The sequence below is a fragment of the Oryzias latipes genome, chromosome 7 (assembly GCF_053564925.1).
Source record: "Oryzias latipes strain Hd-rR chromosome 7, Olatipes_Hd-rR_3.1".
Taxonomy (NCBI): domain Eukaryota; kingdom Metazoa; phylum Chordata; class Actinopteri; order Beloniformes; family Adrianichthyidae; genus Oryzias; species Oryzias latipes.
Window position 1 is genome coordinate 22697962 of NC_136243.1, and position 23137 is coordinate 22721098.

General features: G+C 37.0%; 4 protein-coding genes across 6 annotated transcripts; 2 read left to right on the forward strand and 2 right to left on the reverse strand.

Moving 5' to 3' along the window:
- Positions 1 to 5543: 5543 nt before the first annotated feature.
- pnpla1 (patatin-like phospholipase domain containing 1) lies at positions 5544 to 10301 on the reverse strand. 2 transcript variants are annotated; one of them, XM_004070728.5, is made up of 9 exons: positions 9981 to 10301; positions 9673 to 9905; positions 9253 to 9318; positions 8959 to 9171; positions 8550 to 8610; positions 8246 to 8467; positions 7674 to 7791; positions 6947 to 7069; positions 5544 to 6014 (listed from the first exon to the last, which is right to left on the reverse strand). In XM_004070728.5, exons 1-9 carry the CDS (start codon positions 10186 to 10188, stop codon positions 5954 to 5956), a joined length of 1305 nt encoding a protein of 434 aa, XP_004070776.2. In that variant the 5' UTR covers positions 10189 to 10301; the 3' UTR covers positions 5544 to 5953. The 2 variants fall into 2 exon arrangements, with proteins under 2 accessions (XP_004070776.2, XP_011475454.1); XM_011477152.4 differs by having other exon boundaries at positions 6942 to 7069.
- A 1397-nt stretch (positions 10302 to 11698) lies between these two features.
- Positions 11699 to 15776, reverse strand: etv7 (ETS variant transcription factor 7). Of its 2 annotated transcripts, none has more exons than XM_011477151.4 (9): positions 15427 to 15776; positions 15149 to 15299; positions 14879 to 15043; positions 14636 to 14809; positions 13541 to 13654; positions 13311 to 13454; positions 12588 to 12730; positions 12386 to 12486; positions 11699 to 12293 (listed from the first exon to the last, which is right to left on the reverse strand). In XM_011477151.4, exons 1-9 carry the CDS (start codon positions 15454 to 15456, stop codon positions 12137 to 12139), a joined length of 1179 nt encoding a protein of 392 aa, XP_011475453.1. In that variant the 5' UTR covers positions 15457 to 15776; the 3' UTR covers positions 11699 to 12136. The 2 variants fall into 2 exon arrangements, with proteins under 2 accessions (XP_011475453.1, XP_004070775.1); XM_004070727.5 differs by having other exon boundaries at positions 15149 to 15302.
- LOC101157291 (putative methyltransferase YdaC) lies at positions 15754 to 18386 on the forward strand. Its single transcript, XM_020704697.3, is given in 5 exon segments — positions 15754 to 15883; positions 16655 to 16791; positions 16793 to 16912; positions 17091 to 17271; positions 17375 to 18386. Coding segments are annotated over 4 exon segments (633 nt in total). The 5' UTR covers positions 15754 to 15883; positions 16655 to 16656; the 3' UTR covers positions 17572 to 18386.
- Positions 18387 to 18831: 445 nt separating this feature from the next.
- On the forward strand, positions 18832 to 22083 carry ube2t (ubiquitin-conjugating enzyme E2T (putative)). The gene is made up of 7 exons (XM_004070482.5): positions 18832 to 18990; positions 19173 to 19282; positions 19614 to 19683; positions 19758 to 19863; positions 20021 to 20119; positions 20387 to 20470; positions 21797 to 22083. The coding sequence occupies exons 2-7, from the start codon at positions 19174 to 19176 to the stop codon at positions 21902 to 21904; spliced, it is 576 nt and encodes a 191-aa protein (XP_004070530.1). The 5' UTR covers positions 18832 to 18990; position 19173; the 3' UTR covers positions 21905 to 22083.
- Positions 22084 to 23137: the final 1054 nt, after the last annotated feature.

The window sequence follows — 23137 nt, forward strand, 5'->3', positions numbered from 1 at the left end:
GACACAAAGAAGGGTTTTGAGACCAAGCACAGCAATAAGTACGCTCAAGTACGCTCTTAGATTTAAGAACTATGCTCTTGATTAAAGCGAGTATTTCGTCTCATAGTACATGTGTTGGTAATTATTTAATCAAGCAAATTCCAGTAGCAAGGCCAGGCTGTTTTAAAACAGCAAATTTGGAAAATGTGTTTTGATCATGTGTGATCCTTTAAACTACTTTGTACAGTATACATCTCTCATACAAAAAAAGTGTTTAATAAATGACAAATAGCAGAAACACTAAAAGGAAAAACATTTTGTTTACGATGGAAATGTTCAAAAGGTTAAACTTATTTTCAATGTCTTTTTTTAATGTGCATGATTTATATTCGGCCAAGCTGATCAAAGAAAACGGAAAACATTGAGACATTACTTAATTAATCAGAAAGAAATGAAGCATGAAAGCACACAAAAAATTACAAGATTTATCTTTGTCATTCACAGTATTTTTTTTTTCAATTGAAGCATTTTCTAACTGAAGAGTCATACATTGATTGGTTCCAGAACTAAAAATAGTAGTTTAAATGTTAAAAAATGTATTCCTGGAAAGGATTTTCCATTTCTACAAGCTCTGTGTCATCTTAGTCTGGACTATGATCAAGCTTTGCTGATGGAAAGCAGAAAATAAAATGAATTAGAGTGATTTTCACATTTAACCCTCAAGATGAATGGAGTAAAAGGACAACCAAATAGGCAACTGTTGCAGTATTGTACTCTGTGACTTTTCCATCTTATGTACACAAGAAGAGAAAACCAAGAACAAAAAACCAAAAGGACACAATGTCCTTGCATTCCTCTTGTGAAACCACTTCACAACTAAAGTGTTGTTCATTTCAGACTGTCATAAGATTGAAACCTCTTACAAAAGATCATGGTGATCATTTCATCTGGAACATACCGGTATTTCTTTATGTGACTGCTTATCTTTTTTATATAAGTGCAGCTGATTTGTTTTGGTTTAACTTCTTTTTACTTTATTAAATCATCGTCAGTACCCCCTTATTCCACAGTTGAGACTTTAATCTGGAACAAAAACATCTCCAATTCTGAGTACAGCAGACTACTGAGAAAAGCAAATGATTTTAAGAAATCTGCCAATCTGCCAGGAGTAGATGTCTCATCCAATTGACATCTCAGTGTTCACAGACGCATACATAGCTCCAAGAGCTACAGCTTGAACTTGACAGGTATCGCCAAGTATGTTTCAGGAAACCAGCTGAAAGGATAAGGGCACCAATCACATTTCCTTGTTTGATAAAAACCAAACAGTATCTCAACTAAAATGTTTATGTCCTCAAGCACTCTGAAGCTTGAGAATCAGAATCAGAATCAGAATCACTTTATTTGCCAAGTACAGCGCATGTACAGGGAATTTGTCTTCAGTTACTTGTGCAAACTAGCAAGGTATATAAAGTGTGAGGTGTAAGATTTAAAAAAAGGATAAATAATAAAAGAAGGTAGATATAAGGTAGCTGTATGTATAAATAGACACGACTGAATAAAGAAATAAAATAAAATAAAATAAAAAAGTCAAAAATGCAGCAGCAGTAGTTCCATGTGAGCACCTTCAGGTCAATGAGATGATCATTGATAATATTTCATAATATTACAATTCCAGTGTAGTCATAAAGCACATTAGACTCAACAGAGTGAGCAGACACAGTGACAAACAATAAAAAAAAAGAAAAAAAACAACAGCTGGTGCCTAAAAACAAAACAAGATAAAACTAATGTAAGGTGTCTTATAAATGAAAAAGTGAAAACACAGGTGCAGAAGAATAACTTAGGCAAAAACTCTTGAAGAAAGTCCATATTAATGTAATAGTATGAGACTCCACCAGAAGCATGGGAGGAAAGACCAAATATACAAAATGAAAAGGTTTATCTGTTCTCAATGTGGTTGGTAAAACAAAAAAGAAGCTCATTAGATTGGAAACAGAACAGACTAACACTGAGGATGCTCAAAGCACGTCTAAACAGAACATTAACTAAGTGCAGGCAGCAGAGTGCTGCTCATGGAGAACCACTCACTGATGAATGTGCAAGACCTTCCTCTAGGTGTCACAAACAGTACGTTAAAATAACTAATAACTAAGAAACCAAAGTACAGAAACAGTAAAACAGCAGTTCATTTCACAAGAAGCAGAAGTGAAAGCTAATAAACCTCTTTAAATGGAGCAACATAGCAAAAAAGAGTTAACAAAATGTCTTTATAGCTATGCAGAAGATAAATGCAGTGTAGAAAATGTTTTCTAACGCTTTGTCTGAGATTAGAATGGTGAGCCTACGAATAATTTTGGGGTTATTCATAAGACATTGGAAAGTGAAGGAAAAATGTTGAGGTAAAAATGTAGTGGCCAGCTTCTATGTCTCCATAATTTTCTTTCCATTTTTGCTGTCCAGGTTAAATACACTTTTAGAAACATGTACATTTGCACATTCATGAATGTTCTAATAACATCTGGAGCTGCGTGGGCTGCCGTTTTTCATTTAATGAATCTTTAACCTGTAGGCTGATAATAAAGGGAAGCAAACAACTGAAGCTTTGTGTGGCAGACTATTGAGCTGCTTCCTGAGCATCCTGCTCCTTCAAACTAAAAATCTGTCTGCTTTTCTTGGATCACAGAGTCCAGCTGACAGGTTTGAAAGATCTAATAGACTGTGGCATTCAAAAACAAACCCTTCTATTTTGTTGAAAAACGCAAACTTACTTCCGGAAGTTCATGCCTGCTCTCATCTGCTGACTGAAACTCAATTCATTTAAATTATTCTTGTTTTAGACAATCCATCATAGATTGATCTTAAAAACGGGCATCTTAAAGTAAAGATCTTTCTATAGCCTAAATTTCTTACAGGTGTTCTAGTCTAAAACATGCTCTCAGAGATTTTCTCCTGTTCTCAGTGACATTTATGTGCTGACGTCAGGCAGCTGTAACATCTACCACATTAAGTACAGCTGGGAAACTGCAAATGTGGAAATGAAAGCAGGATTGCTGAACAAATGACTCCAACAGTGTTGCACACTAATTTCAGTTAATATAAAATCAGAAACCTTTTGATTGATTTATTGGTGTATGTTTTCTTTATATATATATATATATATATACACGTGCAGACGTGCTTTACTGTAAAGTTGTGCTTCATTGCATTTGAAAAACGTTTTTGTGCATATTGTTTGTCAGTTACTTTGGATAAAGACATCTGCTAAATGACTAAATCTAAAAGTCAGGAAGGGAAAAACGTTGTGAAAGTTAAAAAAAAATAAGCTTCCATTTCAAACTCCTCTGTGTTTCTGTGGAGTGACACCACTGTGTGACTGAGCCGTCTTTTCAAAGCCAGCTGGTGGATCAGTGGCTGAACAACAGATGTGATTACAGATTACAGGAGTGTAATATATCCGTATGATCCATCAGCACTCATTATATAAGAGGATCACTCAGCAGTTAATGAACCATCTGAATTAGACAGGACGGAGACTCCAGTGGTTCTTCCTAAATTGCTAGGGGGGAAAAAACATTCTGAAAATGTAAAATTGACAAAAATACATTCCATATTCTAAACAACATAAAAAATAAAATATTAAATGTCTCCAATTATTGTAGAAAAAAATCCACTAAATTCCAGGAAAAAAATGTGCTTTTGAATTTCTCAATATTTTTATCACCAAACTTTTCCGTGACACAGCTCATCAAATTCAGTTAACCCACAACTTACCTCTGTGCAGTCTTGTGATCAGTCCCACATATTGTGGGTTTGTTATGGAACTGCAGTTAAGAATTAATACCAGGAAGCTGACTTTTTCCCAGCCCAGAAGCATTGCAAAGAAAAAGAAAAAGAAGTGGAAACGTGACTACCTGAAAATTAAAATTACAGGAAAAAAGAACAGTGTTTGCACTATTAATAATATTATTAAAATTCCTTTCTTCCAATAAAGCAAAAAAAAGAAAAAACCTAATGCACTTTAAATGGCACAGTGTGTGGCAGCTAAATGCAGCATTTCCTTAAAAAGAATTAATAAAGGGGATATACAATACTAAGTTGTTGAAAAGTGAATACATGACATAAACACAAAATATAGTGTAAAGTCAGACACAAAAAAAGTTTTGATAGTTGATTGTCTAAAGCTTTCAGGTGTCTATACAGCACAATGCAAAGACAAATTAAAAAAGAGTGGAATAACTCATTTGAGAATGGTTTAGAAAATGTTCATTATTGTTGAGGAGACTTAGTCACAAGCAAAAAAACTAAAATAGTTTATCCCAAAGTTAGGGCAAGAAATACCTTAGAGTCACAAAGAAAAGAAACAAACAGGAAAAAAGGCTTGTTTGGAGTGGATATTCCAGATCTAGAGGGTGTTTTGTTTTTTAGAATACCAAAGAACAGCTAAGGTTACTTAGCAGCCTCTACAGTGTTTGACAAACAATTGACTCCCAATTTACAATTTACAATTAAAAAACAAATGAAAACACTTCCACACCCCCATATTTATTTGACAGTTTTTTAAGATATTCAAAGTATATATTGTTTATACAGTGCTATAACATTTTTGTGTTGACCTAACTGCAGCTATGCATCAGGAGAGAGAGCAGCTCTTTCATAGCTGGAAAGTTGGTTGGATTTCCCGCTTTCTCAGTGTGTGAACATGTGTGCAGTTGACTGTATTGACAGGGTAGTAATGTGAAAGGTTATTTGAGTCAAATATGTGAAGCATTTATATAAATGGTGGTCGCAGCAATGTACTTTATAGAAATGCAATCAATACAGATCTGAGTATACTTGCTCACATGCTAATCTACTCTCTATCCAGCTTTCACATTGCTAATAACAAACCGGGCTACAACCCCTTTGCAGTAAATGGGAGTACACCTTTTTCTAATTTTACTACTAAAAGCATTGTTGGCACAAAATGGCATGATCACAATTAAAAGACCACTGGAAATGCTTTTATAATAGATCTATAGATGATTAGAATGGGTCTTTAAAACATTGTGTTTTGCAGTCCAGAGAATTATTTGCTTTCAAAGGCTTGTACAACCTCATTTTTTATAGAAGCTAACTGCTAATTTAAGAGGTTTACCGGTAGCTCATTTACTACCACCAGAGAAAAACAGAGACACTTTGTAGAAGTAAAAACAGTCATACAAAGCATCTTTTTAATGTTGCCTCTAATATATTAAAGAGTAAGACTTAATGATTTTGCTTGAAGGATTATTATGACCAATCGTCAAAGCGAAAACACAGTATCTGTCGGAATTCTTGAATTTTCTGCAGCTACTTTGAAAAGGGAAGTAAAGGCAAAACCACAAGCTACTGATGGAACTGGATCAATGCACTGGTGAGCAGTTTACACTTCAACAAGAAGGGTCCACAGATAAAGGTAGAGCATAGCTGCATGAGTACTTTGGTCCGTTGTTTTTATTATCCACAAAAACAGTTACCTTCAAATATGAAAACTTGTCAGTGATAAACATGCGGTCCCAAGGCTGTAACAATAAATACTTGGATTCAGTTTCAACAAGGAAGAAGTTTTATTGAGCAATACAACATAGACACAAAATACAAATCTCAAAGTGCAATAACAGAAGTTAGAAAAAAAGCAAAGTGCAACAGGAAATATTAAGTGTTCACACAACACCTTTTTAAATTTGGCATAGATTTTTATAGAAGGTTTTGGGTTTTTTTTTTGGTGGTATATGACAAAGGTTTTTGGTCAAAGTGTCTAAAAGAAAGTCAACCATTATTAACACTGACCATTGCTTGTCTTGTGGCAAACACATGTCAGCTCAGTCTTCAGCTCATCCCAAAACCTCTCCACATCTGTAAGCGCCATCCATCCGTTTTTGTAAAGTTGGTTTCACATGGTACACATTGTTTTCCAGAACAGGCCATCTTGTGAATTTAGTTGCTTGGACGGTCATTTTCCATAATGTGAGTAAACGTTCAGCCATTGCAAAAACAGGAGGCAGTTCATTACCCTAAAGTACAAAGAAACAATTAACGTTGGTTATATAAAGTTGCCAATAAAGTCCAGGTGATATTATTTAGGACTGGGTATCACCAATAAATTCTAGAATCAATTCTATTTTATTTACCAGAGTCAATTCAATCAAATTTAAATAGATTTTTATGGATTCACTCGATTCGATTTCATTACATTTTAAATTGACACAAATCTGATACACTTCACATACTGAAAATGTTATTAGTAAATAATAATTAAAAAATTTTGAAATACGAATGAGACTTTTAACAGCATACAATGTTACAAGATTTCTCAAACGGAGAAGCTACAACAAAAATGTGCAAATCCAAAATATTGTGAAGGCTTTAAACTTCTTCATCTTACAAAAAGAAATGTTCCGCCTCTCCTGGAGGGCGTTTCAGTTTGGCCATTAGGTGGAGCTCGCGCTATAGCATTACACTTTATTCCAGATTTGAGCAAATAATTGTGCTTTAGTTCACAACTGGTTGCTTTAAAAAAAAATTACTTGAAAGACTTTGGAAAAAATCATTCCTGTGAGTATATAAAGCTGTTCATTTAGTCAGCAATGTAAAGTATAGACCAAAAGTTTGGACAAAACCTCTCATTCAAATGAATGGGAAGGTGTGTCCAAACTTTTGGTCTGTAATGTATCTAGTATCTAGCAAGCCTTAGCATCAGCCGTCCCGGAAATTCCGTTATACGTTGGCATCAAGCTAGTGGACTTTGGCTTTACTGCTGTAACGCCTTAGATCATCGGAAAAGGAAAGGCATAAAAGATCGATCTCTACTTTAGAGATCGATTAAGCTTGGATAAATTCAGATCGATTAATCGATTTTATCAACCCTGCCCTAACTAGAATGAAGGTTTAACTTTGCAATGTTGATCTGAAAACAATTGAGAAAAATTTAGGAGCCAAACCTTGCCTTTTTTCCATGTCCTTCTTCAGGGTTTGGACAACTATATTGAAAAGAAACAGAAAACACTGTCTGGCACCATGCCATGTCCAAAAGACAAATTCAGGCAGTTGTCTGAACACCAACTCCATTCTGTAAAAAAAATAAAAAAAAACATAGGCTGACTGCCATGTGCTACCTAAAAGAAAGAAAATGTTACCACGGTTAGTTGCTACTAATGTCAAGCAGGCACGTGCACTTATAGGGCCCTAGGGGTGCCCTGCAGTGCCTGCCCTGCTTGCTTTAATGTCTTTTAAGTCCATGATAAAGTGAAGGAACTCATGTTGACAATAATTTGTGTACATTAGATTTCTGCTGTCAGTTGCTATGGTGATAAACAAATTTCCCACGTGTTGGATCAATAAAGTATTTCTGATTCTGATTAAAAAAATGACAATTGTATACTTTTTCACCTACACAGGTCACATAGTTGAGTATTTATGCTATGGTGATAAACAAATTTCCCACGTGTTGGATCAATAAAGTATTTCTGATTCTGATTAAAAAAATGACAATTGTATACTTTTTCACCTACACAGGTCACATAGTTGAGTATTTATCTATTAGCAGTTTTTTTAAATGTTACTTAATTTCCGTAATGTTTAAAGGACAAAGACAAAATTGTTTTTGCTGCCCTTTTCCAGGTTTGAGCACCTGCCCTTCTAAAATCCCTGATGAAGTGCACGTGCAACATTACCTTTGTCTGCTCTGGAGAAGTGCATAAAAAGACACCACAAGAGGAAGAAGCAGATTTGATAAAATTCTTGCAGGTAGTCTCAACATGCTCAGATAGGTTGAAGCATTTCCCAAAAGAACTGAAAGAAAAATCACAACAGACAACAATACAAAGGTTCAAAACTAATATAGAAGCATTTGGTGTTTTGGTTGAGGTTTTTAGTAACAAAAAATGAAGTACTAATAGGATATTTTTGTCAAGTAAATGTCTTAACAGAGGACATGAAGTTGGCTAATGTTAGGGTAGAAGATGTCCATGATAGAGTGAGGTGGAAAAAGATGATTCGCTGTGGCGACCCCTGATGGGAAAAGCCGAAAGAGAAAGAAGAAATGTCCTTTAAACATAATTTCCAACATCCTTCTTTCTATTACTCTTAAATTTTTTCTGACATTTATGAGATGTTTTAACTTGGATCAAACAGCACTCATTGCAAGTTATTTGGCAAAAAATACTGTACAGCAAACAGTAGGACTATTAAAGGAGATTTGAATAATAATATTATACAATTTTGCGGTGGGGGGTGCCAACTTTACCATTTTTTACCACATCAAAGTGAAAATGAGAATCTCTAAAGAGCTGTGGCTCAGTGGAGCTGTTTGTCCACATGGAACTGTAGCTTTCCATTGCTGTGTTCTCCACTTTCATCTCCAGATCCTCCAGTTCTGCTTTGGAAGCTTCCAGGTATTTCCACATGTTGGTTTGGCCATCCCTCAGTGTCATTTCAGCACCTTCGTTCATTGTAGATGGGACAAGATCTTCACAGGGAAAAAGTTCAATTGACATTCATTTCTGGAGACTTTCTGCAAACAAGTTTTTTTTAGTCTCCATTGAACTCACCATTAATTTGAAGAAAGCGGATCCCGTCTTTGAAGCCATTGTAAAAAGCTTGTTCAATAGTCTGCAGAGATTTAAAAAAAACAAGAAGTTTAAAATGTTGTTTAAAATATAAACACTTTGGTGTGCTTAAACTTTCAAAGACTAAAGTTGTTGCAATTAAGGATAACAAAAATGAAAACTTTAAATGAGCCAAATAATGTGTTTGCCAAATTTTAACTTTCAAGTTTGTATTTCAGGTTAGTTGAAGTAAAAAAAAAAAACAATTTGGACTTTGAGGAAGTCGGAGTGTCTGGAGAAAATTCATGCATGCACAAGAAGAACATATAAAATCCACATAGAAAGGTCATTTGATACCATACTATGAAGTCAAATCAAAGCTCTCATACATCAACATAAAGAATGGCCTTACCCCCAAATCTGTGGGGTAAAGGCCATTAAGGATTCGGAAGTTGTTCATCTTGCTGAACTTTAACACTGCAGTGCCTACAACCATTTCTAGGCTGCAGGGTGGGTCGGCGGGACAGATGTCAGCGTCTCCAGAAAATGGCGAAACAGTCAATGTGACATCAGATGAGTCGGGCAACATGGGCTGTATGTTACTCAAACCACCGTCTATGTAATGCTGTTGGATACAATTGCCAACACATCAGGCCTTAAAAAGGGATCTAAAAGAAAGAGACTTTGTCTACTTTAGTATACTCACTTCTCCTCTGAAAGTTGGGGGCAGATAGCCACTAAGTCCAGGCACAAAGCAGCTGCAAAGCAAAGCCTATACAGTCAAAAGACAACAGTTTAAAGACTTCAAACAATGTGACAGAAACCTTTTTGTGCCTAATTTATAGGCATTTATTTTCAAATCTTTGTAAGAGTTGAAATATCTGTGGAAGACCATTAGATGTATTTCTCTAAAGTGGATTTGTTCATATTTTTAAGACATTTTCTAGAAAAAAGAAACTTCACATACATGGGACTTTGCACCAATCTTCACTTGCATGTGTGTGGAGTTCATTCAACAAAAATGAGTTTAAAAGAAATTATTCCCCAAAATTAAACCCATGGCAATCACCTTTATCGGCAGACCTTAACTTACCTGCACTATATTGATCGGCAGACGTTAACTTACCTGCACTATATCTTCTTTGGAATTGAAATCGGATAGTATCAACTGTTTCCCATCAGTCACACGGGTCACTGCAATACCAAGGCGACCTCTGGCCCAGCGGTGCGCATCAGGAGGAAGATATTTGTCCAAAAGTCGTTCTAACCAGTTGGCAACTTTAATTGAAGGGTCAAATGGTCCGAGAATAAACGATGTCACATGCTTGGCAAATTGAAGGATTTCATCACGAATGGCGACTGTGAATTAAAGAATAAATGTTCCAGAATTACACTTGTTTTCAAACAAGATGTTAAGGTTTTTTTGTCACTTACACATGTTCATTTCACAGACCACAGCTGTAGCGATCAAAGATCCAGCAGAAGCACCAAGGATGCAGACTGCCGAGCGCAGAATCCAGGGAGCGTACTTGAAGAAACATAGGGCTACTCCTAGCTGGTAGGTGGCCAGGAATCCAGATCCAGAGAAGGAGATGTCCCGAGGAACTTTCAGATTGCGACAGTTAGGTAAACTGGGAGCCATTTGTCAAAATATCTTCAAAAACTCAATAATTCTTTGAAGTTCTCTGTGAAATACTTTCTACAAAGAGACTAAGTTAAGTCAGGCAGAGTGCTACTAAGCCAGTTTTGTAATACACCACAATTAGACATGTCCTATTAGCTCTGCCCATGTGATTTTAGAGTGAATGTTTTTTTGTGCTTTTAACAAAGCACCTTTAGTCCTTAAATCTGTGACGAAGCTACTTGGAAAAGATAGCTGTCACTTATCAGTTCAGTTAATCACTTCCATTTCATAGTTTTTCAGCAAAAAAAAGATATTCTGTTCCCTGTCTCAGTTCTCTAGAACAAAAACTCCATACAAGAAATTTTAGGATAAAAGACGCAAGGATAAAACACTGCCAAATAAAAAAATGCAAAACCTTGAAAAGGAAACTTTAATTTTTTTGTGGTTGTGACTAAGTGCTGTATTCCCTGACGGCAACAAGAGAGTGATGGCAGTTTAAGGAATTTCCTCAACTGTTCTGAAGGAAGTAGCTGTTGTACAGTCTGGATGTCCAGGTCCTGATGCTTGTGGAGGAAGGAGGTGGCACAAAAAGAGGGGTCCACGAGGATGTTAGTCACTTTTCTGACCTTTGTAAATGTTTGCCAGTGCAGGAAGTAAGGCACAAATAATCTTCTTTCTCTTTCGGCTTTTCCCATCAGGGGTCACCACAGCGAACAAGTCGCATGGTAAACTTGGCAATGTTTTACGCCGGATGCCCTTCCTGATGCAACCTTCTCAAAGCAACTGGGCTTGGGACCGGCACAGAAATAGAGAAGGGAACAGGGAGCAGCCCGGATTTGAACCCTGGTTTCACGGACGGAAGGTGCCGCAAACCAGCACGAGCTAAACCGGCTCCTTAGGTAAGGCACAAATGATAATTTCTACTATTCTCATACCAGGAATTTTCAATCTGCAGCTGTGGATCTCCTTCTAGATAATATATGTTATGCCGCTGATGGTGAAGGATGCTCTGATGCCTTTCCCAAAATCCCAAACTATCCATCCATTTTCTCAACCCACTTTATCCCTTTTGGGGATGGGTGAAGGTGGGGTACACCCTGGACAGGTCACCAGTCCATCACAGGGGTCCAATACCATTTCTGTGTGTTATATCTGCTGCTACTACCATGTGCATTGTCACCATATATATACAGTATATAAATATAATATATACTGTATATTTAATGGCCTTTAAAAGAATTTAAACTATAAACTATTGAGATCAGACAAAACATTGTTTTTGGTTATTATATTATTAACAAAAATGCCAGTTCAGTCATACTGCTGCTGCAGCACTCTCTACAGGTACAGCTGTGACACAACAAACAAGGGAGAACATGAATTTCCTTTCATTTTTAGCACTAAATTTGAGTGTTTTTAGTATTTTAAGTGCAGTCTATGCTCTTGGACCCAATTTGGTTTTTGTTTGGTGTAGATTGATGCATGTGTAGTGACATTTTAGTCTACTTGTTAAAATAAAAAAAGACACTTTTTGTTTGATGTATAAAATATTTAATTTCCAAAGCAGAAAAAAAATAGCTTAGCTTTACAAAATCAAAAACTGTTATTTAAACAAATTCAAAATATTGTGTGCAAATACAGCTATGGATGCTTGATCCTTTTTATCCCATACTCATTTTTTGTAAAACTGAAGCAGTCTAACATCATGCCCCTGCAGGTTTCAAGATTTGTATAATTGTATGCTATAATACAAAAAATATATACCGGTATGTCAGCATCTCTATTGTAATTAGGTTAGGCAAGTCTGTAAAATTAAAGTTTACATGATTAGTTAGCTGCATAATGGTGTCCTTTTGCCACTTCATTTACTATGACTTAGTGTTTAGCTGGATCACATTCAAATAATTAAGTCAAAGCAATTTTATTTATATTTACACAGTTTGTATTGTGATTTCCCATGTTTTTTCTATGTTACTGGGGCACCTGTGGGAGGCTGCGGAGAAGCTCGATCAGGTGAAACCTCAAAATGATCATCACTCAACTCATCTGGAGGCGGAGTGTGATCCGGGGATACAGGAGCATCCCCCTGCTGTTCCAGGATGTCCTGTGGTAGTTTCAGAAACCTGAAAGGTCACAGAGGGGAGGCTGTCACCAGGACATTATTTGCTTCTGCAAAAAGACTGCAAGTAAATGTTACAGAGAAGAAGACCGAGACCTGAAGAGGAGTTTTTGCCCTCGCTCCTTTTTGATGATGTTGAGCTTGTAGTAGTGTCGTAGAGCACGGGACATTTTCTCATAGGTCATGTTCTCTCTGTTCTGTTAATAGAGTTCATACATTACAAACACCACGCTCTGGATCACTGAACTCTGCCCCTATGTTGAATTGCCCTTTTTCTTTATGTTTGCTTTCAGCTCACCTTGTGGTTCCCCCAGAGACGAGCTAATCCATTGGGGTCAACCACCCTGAATATCAGGCTGTCCTCGTCTTCCCACCGGATGTAGTCTCGATAGCGATCATCGCACAATAACTGATACACGTAGTCCCAAAGTAATCTACACCCTACAATAACACACATTAAACATGCTATATTAGATCTCTTGAATTGAAATATTTAAGACATTTTAACAAACAAAACAACCCCGTGTTTAAAGGGAAAAAGTAAGTGAAAGAACGAGTGGTTTCAGAGCACCAGCAGGATCAAAACAAAGCCTTACCATAAAAACGATCACAAACAAATATAATAGTAGTAAGGGTGCACCAAAAAGGGGCAACCTTTTTATCCTGTTTGGTTCTGGCCCAAATTTCTACCAATTGATGTTTCTTGCCAATCTGCAATGGCTATTTGATTAGTGATTAGAGTATATTCTGATAGGTATTTGCCTTAAATCAACGAGTGGTGTAAGAACCAGTAAGGGGAACTTTAGTATCGTTTTTTTTTTACATGGTAGCCTTTCTAAAGATTTGAAAATAGGAGCAATGTGATCCGTTCACCTGGTTCTGGTCAAATGTTTTCACAAACATAGTCTGGAAGAACTTTACTACAAAAATTAAATGCAATTTTAAGCACATTCAGATTTTTTTAGATACATTTTGATTGTTTTTTTCAGTAGGCTAGTAACTCTGTGCATTGAAACAATACTTGGAATGCGCCCGTTGGCTTTGTGCACCGGACTCCTTGGCTTTTCTCGGCCGGACAGATTAAGAGGCTCTTGAGGGATGCTTTCTGTTTGTGGCAGACATGCAACTTGGTTGTTGGGGGCAACAGAGAGCACAACTGATCCATCTACAAGAAAGAGAGCAAAGGGGAAGATAATTTGCCATTTCAAAATTATCATAATAAAGTCCTGAAATATTTATTTTGGCACCCACTGTTGTATGCAGGGTAAGAAACCAGGGTCAGGGGATTTCTAAGCAGCGTCTCAGGCCGGCTGCTCACAGTGGCTGTGAGAGCTGCAGAAACTGCAGTGGTGGCAACAGTGGAAACTGCAAGAAATGAAATATGAGGAAATATAAACTTCAAAACAGAAAGCAAAACTAAATTTAGAGCCGTGCGTCTGCTGCAGAATAGCCGTTTAAAAAAAAAAAATAACTTTAAAACCTTATTTCATATCTTTATTTACATGCAGGTCCAAATACTGGAGTCTGGATTGAAATAATAAAAAAGTTGATTTTCAAGCTGCCAAAACCTCATGGCAAACATTTTACTTTCATTAGAAGTTACTGTCTTTATTGCTAACAGGCATGGGGGAGGGAAAGACAGCAAAGCTTTACGGTTCTAACACTTCTTTCTTTGTTAACACTTAAGGGAGAAATCAGGTATTTAGAGATAGCCAAGGTATCTGCTGGAGATACTTGTACACAAAATAGTTCTTAAAAATACTTTTAGCATTAAAGATGCATAGGAGTTTGGACAACATGTTGACTATCAAGTTTGTAGTGATTTGAGAAATCATGAAACTGTGAAGAAATGTAGACAAGAACAGAACACATCCTGGCTGAAGTTCAAGTTGAAAGGAAACAGGAAGTGGGGTCCAGCTCTATCACTGTTTTTTAGGGAAACTTTCAAATAACGCAAGAAAGGGAATTACTGTGTTTGCACAAGTTCCTAAAGTATTTTTGCTTTCCTTATAATTAAAAAGGAATACATTTATTTATTATTGCACAAACATTAAAGGACCAGCAGTGTGCTCACAGTTGATTATGCCTATTTGCTATTGACACTGTCCTTATTAAATGCAAATATTCAATGCAAATATTTGTAAAAAAAAAAAAAAAAGGCATATGTCTACATATCCCTCCAGATTGTCATCTTTCTGCACATTTCTGCATCTCAAAATAATGAGTGCTTGTATCTTGTTTGCTTTTTCTCAAAGTACAGAGAAGCATATACACTCTTGTGGCTGAGTTTTGACAAAAACCTGCAAAATGCAAAAAAACTCTAATTTAATTTGTCAAGCCACAGACCTGAGTTGTCACTGATTGTCACAGACTGTTGCTCTGGAACAGTCCCAAAAGGCACCGGGCAGCTGACTTCACTCTGAATGTTCCCAGATGACCCCAAAGACACAATGGGGGTCTCACAGACAACACCTCTCCTGTGTTGCTTCACACATTGAAGGATTTCATACAGAACGTCGCCTATGAAAAAAGAGAGATTATCAAAAGAGGAAAAAAATAAGGGGGACACTATGAAATACTGCATGCTACCTGAACTCGGGCAGCGACGTCTAAAGTCTTCTTTGGTGAGAAGACACAAAGCTCTTCCATTCATCTCAAAGCGGCCCTTTTCTGCACGCTGCAGTGAGTACTCCTTATGAGCCCAGTGGAGCCAGAGGGCCACATCCTCTTTATCCCATAGAGACGGATTGATTCCTAAGATGCGTTTTAAAAAAAAAACAAAAACAAAAAAAAGCATCTTTCTCACATGATACAGATTTTAAACAACGTTGAATTGAATTTTCCAGAAGAATGGCTCACTGAGCCGTCCAGGTAGATGCCACAGGTCCTCAGGAGGGGGTGGGCTGACCACTGGATCCTGATTGTGGGGGGAGTGACGCACATTTGGAGGCAGACTGAGACTGCTTTGCTTCTCGTGTACAGATGACAAGCTATTTGCACTGTTTTCTTGCTGCTAAACAACATAAACAAACACGCGCACAAACATGAGACGAACCCAAAATGCGGAAAACAAGAACCTTTCAAATAAGTTTGTACTATAACCATTCACGCGTTCTCTCCTTGAATTTTACGTTTACCTTTAGAGGTGACGGGGGAGTGCTCGCCATGAAATAAGTCTCTTGTATCTTCGATTGCAGAGAAAACCAAGTTACTTCTGTATATTTGAATACACTTACAACCCAGTAAAATATACAAAAAGTACGTTCACATCTCCCCGAAATCCTTTTTTTTTATAGAAACAGAATCATAATGTCGGACAAAAACTCAACCTTTCCGGGAAATGAAAACGAAAGAAACAAAATCCTTAAAAGTGGGTGTGTGCAACAGAGACTGAGGGAACCATGTCCAAATGATAACAGCGCGACACTGTCTGTTTACAGACATGACACCGCGCATTATTTTTAATCATTTAAGGTTATTGGGGGATAAACTCTGATTTGAATTTTAACAGAGTGTTAAATAATTTAACGTGAAGAGGGGCAAGAGAAAACACGAGTGCAGGAAATGAGTAAATAGAAAACTGAGTGCGGAAAGGTGAGTGGAAGCGCGGAGACACACTGCGCCTGCGTAAACAGGAGAGGCTCCGCCTCCTTACAGGAAGAGACACACAAACCTGTACGGTCAACAGAAACACGCAAGTTAGTAGATTCATGCTCATTCTTTATTCTGCATAGCTAGGTGCAGATTATTTTTTAGCCTATTGGTTACTTTGTTAGTGCACAATCAAACTTGGCATTTGAATCTTTTTTTACGACGTTTGAATTTATTGTAAGGCTTTGCACAACTCGTTTGTTTTGCGCAGAACCCCGTTCTTTATGACGTCAAATAGCTCTAGGGCAGAATGTGGTTCTCGATCCTGTACCTTGTTTTTACACGAGCAGTATTTGTTGACCACACCAGCGCTTTGCCGCCTTCGTTTGTTTTAAAAGTGGACAATTTTCTAAGTATTTCACACAAAGCGTTGAAGCACAAGTTTTCAATGGTTAAGGATGATCGGAGTGGGACTTTACATAATCATAATGCTTCATAAATACATAAAAACATTCATATTTTTTAACTGCACAGTGTACATACGTATAATGGAAAAAAAAATCATAAATATTTTTAAACATATTTTTAATCAGCGATGCATTCTCAACTTTACAAATGTGCTTCCTCTAAACTGATACAGTAGTGCAAATATTTTGGGGTAGATGTTTATTAAATTACAGTCCAAAATGGTTCATTGTTTTCAGCATTGTTCTAACTTTTTCTGGATTTTGGTTTGATTAACTTGTCTTTATATTATATTTTTGTTTTTTCTAGTGATGTGGGCTGAAAAATTGGGGAAACAGCTAGGCAACCCCACTCAGTCAATTGCAGGATGGCTGGTCAGCAAGTTGTTTAAGGTTCGCAATAAGGTCCTTGAGGCGAATGCTGTGCAGCTGTGTGGGATCCAGCCAGGGGGACACCGTGCTCGAGCTGGGTCATGGTCCAGGACTTGGTCTGGAATCGGCAGTTAAACTGCTCACCGGTCCTACGGGTCACCTTATCGGAGTGGATTACTCTGAGTACATGCATCAGGTAAAGAATGAATATTCACAAAGCAGAAATGATATTTGTTTCTAACTACGTTTCTTTAATATACCTTTTTTAAACATAAAGAATTAAATACATTGGGCTGGGTTCAAGTTTAAAGCTCACACTGTAGCTACTGTTTTAAACAAAATTTTATTTGGAATTTTTGTTTATTTTGTCACAGATGGCAAAGGAACGGATGAAGGATTTTCTCGCCACTGGGAAAGTTACCTTACACCTCTGTGATGTAGCTGCGATGCCTGTCGCAGTCAGCAGTGTGGATAAAGTTTTTCACTGTAACTGCTACTACTTTTGGCCAGACCAGAAAAAGGCAGCTCTAGAAATCCACCGCGTTATGAAGCCTGGTAATTTTACAGCCGACACTTTATTTTGTTTTTATTCCTGCATGCATCTGTCATCCAAAGTAAATTCAATACTTTTTGAGTAACTGAGTTTAAACCCACCTAGGAGGCCTGATGGTGAGCACACTGAGGCTAGCACATGTGGCTGTTTTGGGAGCCAAAGGTGTGATGCCAGGAGAGAATTGGCGCCCAGAGGGCTACATGACAGTTCTGAGAGACTGTGGCTTCACCGATGTCAGAATGGAAGACAAACAACACCATGATTTAACATTTCAAGCTATTTTTGCTATTGCGTCCAAATGATCATGTGTGTATTTGTCTCACACGTGCAACCAAAAGATTGCCAATGATGTGCCTGCAACTGAACATTAGCTTTACAGTAAACCATTTTGTGCTATTTGGTTGTTGCTCAGGCATTCCACAGCACAGTGTTAAGTAATTAATGCGTTAATTTAAAAATTGAAGCTTTGTTTTTTGCTGGTAGAGTTATGCCAGATATATAAAAATATGTATTTTAAAAGTATCATATTTTGATCTAAGCTCTTTTAGTGTAAATATAAATTGCTTCTTTGGGATTGATAATGATGTTGATTATGATATTGAAATGTCTTTTCTTGCTTAAATATGGCAAATTCAGTACTACTTTTTGAGTATTCATGACATACTACAGTATTAACCAGTTGCATTAAATATATGGTCAATAATAGAAAGAAACAGGAGACAGGGCTGGTTGTCACATTTCTTTCATGATGACCATTAAAATAAAAACAACACTAAAGATAAAATTAGTTGGATCTAAAAAATATACATGTTCAAAATATCTGCTCTAATCATTTGGTAAGAAATAATTTATGTTGCAAAAACGAGGAGGAAGTTTAATCAAATGGTAGACATCAATATCACAGCACCTGAGTGACAACTTGCTCCATTTTCTATGAATGAAGCAATTTGTTTAACTGAGAATGTTTGTTTGTATGTTTCATTCAAGAAATGGGATTATCAGAGTATTTTCTTTCATATTTTCAAACACTACAAAATACATAATGATGTGTGTAATTAAAAACATTCAAAAATAAACATGTTCTCACATTTCAAATCAGAGCGCATTTAGACAGGAAGACAGCTGCCTCTTTTCCTTTTTTCTCATCTTTAAAAAGTGACAAAACTGAAACAGAAGCTGATGTTTTTCATATGCTATATTCTACTTTTTGGGAGGAAGGGAGGGGGGGGGGTAAAGAAAAAAAAACTTTTTTTTATTCGTTTATTGATGTTTGTCAATTTTTTCTTGGTGTTTTTCTTGGTTTCGTATAGACTCGCTTTTTATTGTAAATAACCTTTGGAAATATTTTTACCACTAATATTGTGCTATGGTGTTGCAAATGTAATTGTTGAACCTTTTATCCTGACTTAGGACAACGGATGAAATTTAGCTTCTGTGCTAACTCTGGCATATTTATGTCAAAGCAGCTGCTGAAACATTGTGTAATATGCACCGTCCTAATTCAAACAAACAAATACATAAATAAATGTTGCGGGCTGAATTTATACCGGGAAAGAACTGTAGGTGGCGATCGTGTGCCCGTTGAAGTAGAGCAGGAGAAGAAGAAGAACAGAACGGCATTTGACGTTCGATTACAAAGCGAGGGAAATCCAAACCAAAAGCTGAGGCATCTCGCTTGCTGCAGGAAAATTCGACGTCTGAAAGGTGGTTCAAAGTGTCAAGTGAGTTCCGTTTGAAGTACAATAAACATGTTTCTCTTTCTGATTTCAAAGCGCGCGAATAAGTAGTATTTCATCTGCCAGTTTATAAGCACATATTTAATCTATAGAATAATTTGTTTTGTTTTGAAGAAACGTTATACAGTTAGCTGATTTTTTAAAACATCTTTTGAATCCCTGTCAAGAATGCAGAGAGCTTCTCGTTTAAAGCGCGAACTTCAGATGCTGAGCACCGAGCCTCCTCCTGGGATAACATGCTGGCAAAACGACGAGCAGATTGATGACCTCCGTGCACGTAAGTCTTATCGATTGATCGACAATTTATAATCTACTGGTGTGACTAAGTACTCCTTGTTATTTTAAGCATAAATGCACGTCTCTAATCTGAATGCTAAGGTCTCTCCTAGATGCAAACAAGGAGAATCATAGGAAAAGAGTGACAAAATCTTTGACAGTTTTATGTGTACTTAGTAGTTAGTAGGACCCATCATTTTAACTTCAACAATAATATTTTTGGTGATCACATGTATTTAGTACTGTTTAGATAAGAGTGATCGGCTCAGTGTGTCTGAAAATATTACCTGTGGATTTACAGCAGGCACTGCATTTTTCTTTTTCCACTGCAGAAATCGTGGGTGGATCAGGGACTCCATATGAAGGTGGACTCTTCTCTTTGGAGATCAAAGTTCCAGAAAGGTTTTGTCTTTTTTGTTTTGCAAAAACATCTGTAAGGTGTTGATCCTAACTTACCTGATGTTGACCTCCTACAGGTATCCATTTGAGCCTCCAAATATAAGATTCTTGACGCCAATTTACCACCCGAACATAGATAACTCGGGGCGCATCTGTCATGATGCTCTCAAACTTCCCCCAAAGGTTGGACTTTGCACCAAACAGGCTTCTTTTGTTTCCCTGAAATGTTTAAAACATTCACAGTAATCATTATTTGTGATTTGTTATGTCTTCAGTCTGTTTTTGGCAACTTTAAGATTTATTAAAATTAAAAATGTTTGTTTATTGGCCTTTTCTTTAGGGCGCCTGGAGACCTTCTTTGAACATTTCTACGGTTCTCACCTCCATTCAGCTGCTTATGGCTGAGCCCAATCCAGATGACCCATTAATGGCTGACATAGTGCGTAATATTAAAAAAAAGTTTTTGTCAAAATATGCTCTCTGCATTTACCAATTCAGTCATGAGTTTGATTACTCTGAAACATTTTCAAAACATGTTTAACTACTGAATATTTGAGGAACTTTTGCAATAAATAAGGATCTTTCTTTATGTTTTTAACACCTGATGAAACATGTGTGAGGCAAACCAGTGTGGAAGAAATGGTTATTTAAATGAATAAACTGCATGTAATGAAGTATATATTGTAACATACTTTTTTTTTTTTAGTCATCAGAGTTCAAATACAACAAACACATGTTTCTGGAGAAGGCCAGGAAGGTCACACAGGAACATGCTGTTCAGAAAACCTCTGTAAGTCAACAGATATGTGGACGATTCACTGTTATGATTATGTTTATTTTTTGAGATTTTGAATGTCATCTTTTATCTACTGCTTGTGGTAGATAAAATGCTGAATTCTGACAAAACCACTGGAATCTGACCATTTTAGGTTATAGAGAAATGCAGTCTAGTATCTAGTTCAGTCAAATACTGTAAAGTGTGGATCACTTTACCACACAGTTTACTCCCCTGGCAGTTGTGCTTTGATCTTTTGATATGTCACTTTTGTCATTGATTCCAGTCATAGTACTAGGTTTAGGGGCTGTCATCTGGACTTAGTTTTTTAAAGTTGGAAGACGTTTCACCTCTTATTCAAGAGGCTTTGTCAATTCTGAATTAGCTGGCAAAAGAGCTGGTATATACGCGCTCATGGAGGAGGAGTCAGACCTGAAACTGGATGGTATTGTCAACTTAGCCTGCGTGTTTTCGGGTCGTTAAGAGTCCTTTGTCCTCAGCTGGGGTTGGGGAGCCAGGGACTCCCACCCCAAATCGGTCATCTTTTTCAGCTGTTAACGACCCAGTTGGAACTGGTTCGGTTTGTTTGGGTTTCAGAACACTGCTGAGAATGGATGGAAGAATAAACCTGAGACCACCATTCTTATTAAGAGAAGGTTTATCCTTCTTGACAAAGATGGCTTCTTTCACTCCTCGCTCAAATGATCCTTTCTTTCTGGTTAGAATTTGGACTTCACTGTCCTCGAACGAGTGGTTTATGGCCTTCAGGTGGAGGTGCACTGCAGACTCGGGTCCACTTGGGTTGGCTCTGCGATGTTGGTAAAGCTGCTTGTGTAGAGGTTGTTTGGTCTCTCCTATATCCTATTCATTGAAGTTCTCTTTGTAGTGGATAGAGTACACAACATTACTCTGTTTGTTTGGATGAACCAGTTTTTGTCTGAGAGTATTAATTGGTTTGAGATGAACTGTGATCTGGTGAATGCCAAGTTGGGATATCCACAGGTTTGAAGGGCTTGATGGATATGTTGCTCATCTTTCTTCTTTCCGTCAGAGCTTGTGGGCACCTCCTGGGCTCTGTGTTGTAAAGTCCTGATAACACCTAGTTTGTGTGCTGTAAAGGGTGGTTTGAATCACATAACAGGTACTGATCTGTGTGAGTAGGATTTCTGTACACTTCAACCTGGAACTGTCTGTCATCTCCAATCTATGATAATCTACTACTATGAGAGTCTTCATAGACATGAGTCTTCATAGACATTGATTGCAGTGTAATTCATATTCATATGTAACCTGCACATGTCATTCAGATACTTAAATGGCAAATCTTGTTGTTCTTTTAAGGGAGTTGTGGAGCAAAACAAGGAAAACGCACTGGTTCCAAACCCATCATCCCGAAAGAGAGACTTGCAGAATGCAGCAGGAGATCCACCTAAGAGAACTTGCACATAGTTTTTATTTCACAATAACTTCATATCAAACCGTGTCTGGTACACCAATTATTTTTTAGAAACAGATTTTAATTTAGACATTCTCCATTTGTGTACGTCAATAAATGGATGTATTTGCACATTTGTAAGATTGCTGTAAATGTTTGTTGTCATATTAAAGTGTAGATTCATGGCCTGTAACGTGACGTGTCTTTATAAACAACGAGGGCTTGAGATTTAAACAATAAGAAGATGATAGTTTTATTCACACATGCTTAACAACTGTATACAAAGTATGTACAACCTAAATGGCACATTTTTTTTAAATTTACCTTTTTTCTTTTTTTTCTTTTTAAACAAACTAACATTTTATCATTAATATATACACTTATATATTTTGTTTATGAAAGAAGACAACATAAGGCTTTGTGTGAATCAATACCATGCTAGTTCAGAGGTAGTAACATTGTATGTATATATATTTATATCGTTAGCAAACTTTAAATTCTGCAGAAACAGCTATGTCCCATATGACTACCGGTACTTACTCCTGTTGGGTGGAGTTGCATATTTAAGATCAAACTGTGTAAACAACACACAACTCATTTCCCGTTGCATTTCTCTGCCACCAAAGGAATAACATTCTTAAAATTACAACATTTATTAGATGGTTTCAGAAGCTAAAATTCGATTTAGCCATTTTTTCTGAATAAAACCCTTTAGCTTTTACTTAAAAAATGGCAACAATAATGGACCATTTGAATTTTTTCTTGAACTAACAAAACAATCCAAGTTATCTTTATTGACCTGAAATTACAAAACATAACCAATCTTATTTCCTCCTTAACTTTGAGTAGTGTGTCCACCCCCCCCCCCCCCCCTTCTCTCTGCAGTTTACAGCTTTTTTTGTTTTACTATTATTTGTCTGCAGTTTTCAACAGTCTTGACATTTTCTGGAGGAATGTCTTTTCTGTGAAACCAGCTTCAGTCCCGCTCCACATTTGTAAAGACATTGTTATGTTGTCCTCTTCTGTTATCCACCACCGCTCCGAAAGACTCCGTTTAGTGAGCTGATGCACCAATAGCTCAGAGATGGTGCTGCTGCCGCATTGTGATGATGGTCTTAATGCCCCTAGTGTCCCACATTTTGATATAGCTAGCTTCTTTTTTTTTTTTTGGCTCATAGGTGAGACATGAGTCATGATAGAGCACAAACAGGACAGACTATAAGAAAAAATGCATCTTGATCAAGCTC

Coding starts and splice junctions, on each gene's coding strand:
- pnpla1 (XM_004070728.5), bottom strand. CDS start 10,188: ATGGCTCCCAGTTTACCTAACTGTCGCAATCTGAAAGTTCCTCGGGAC. Junction 8,611..8,958: donor TTTACCCCACAGATTTGGGG/GTAAGGCCATTC, acceptor AAATCTCTGCAG/ACTATTGAACAAGCTTTTTA. Junction 7,792..8,245: donor CTTTGATGTGGTAAAAAATG/GTAAAGTTGGCA, acceptor TTTTTCTTTCAG/TTCTTTTGGGAAATGCTTCA.
- etv7 (XM_004070727.5), bottom strand. CDS start 15,456: ATGGCGAGCACTCCCCCGTCACCTCTAAAG. Junction 15,303..15,426: donor CTCCCCCGTCACCTCTAAAG/GTAAACGTAAAA, acceptor TATGTTGTTTAG/CAGCAAGAAAACAGTGCAAA. Junction 13,655..14,635: donor GACAATCAGTGACAACTCAG/GTCTGTGGCTTG, acceptor CATTTCTTGCAG/TTTCCACTGTTGCCACCACT.
- ube2t (XM_004070482.5), top strand. CDS start 19,174: ATGCAGAGAGCTTCTCGTTTAAAGCGCGAACTTCAGATGCTGAGCACC. Junction 19,684..19,757: donor GAGATCAAAGTTCCAGAAAG/GTTTTGTCTTTT, acceptor GACCTCCTACAG/GTATCCATTTGAGCCTCCAA. Junction 20,471..21,796: donor ATGCTGTTCAGAAAACCTCT/GTAAGTCAACAG, acceptor TGTTCTTTTAAG/GGAGTTGTGGAGCAAAACAA.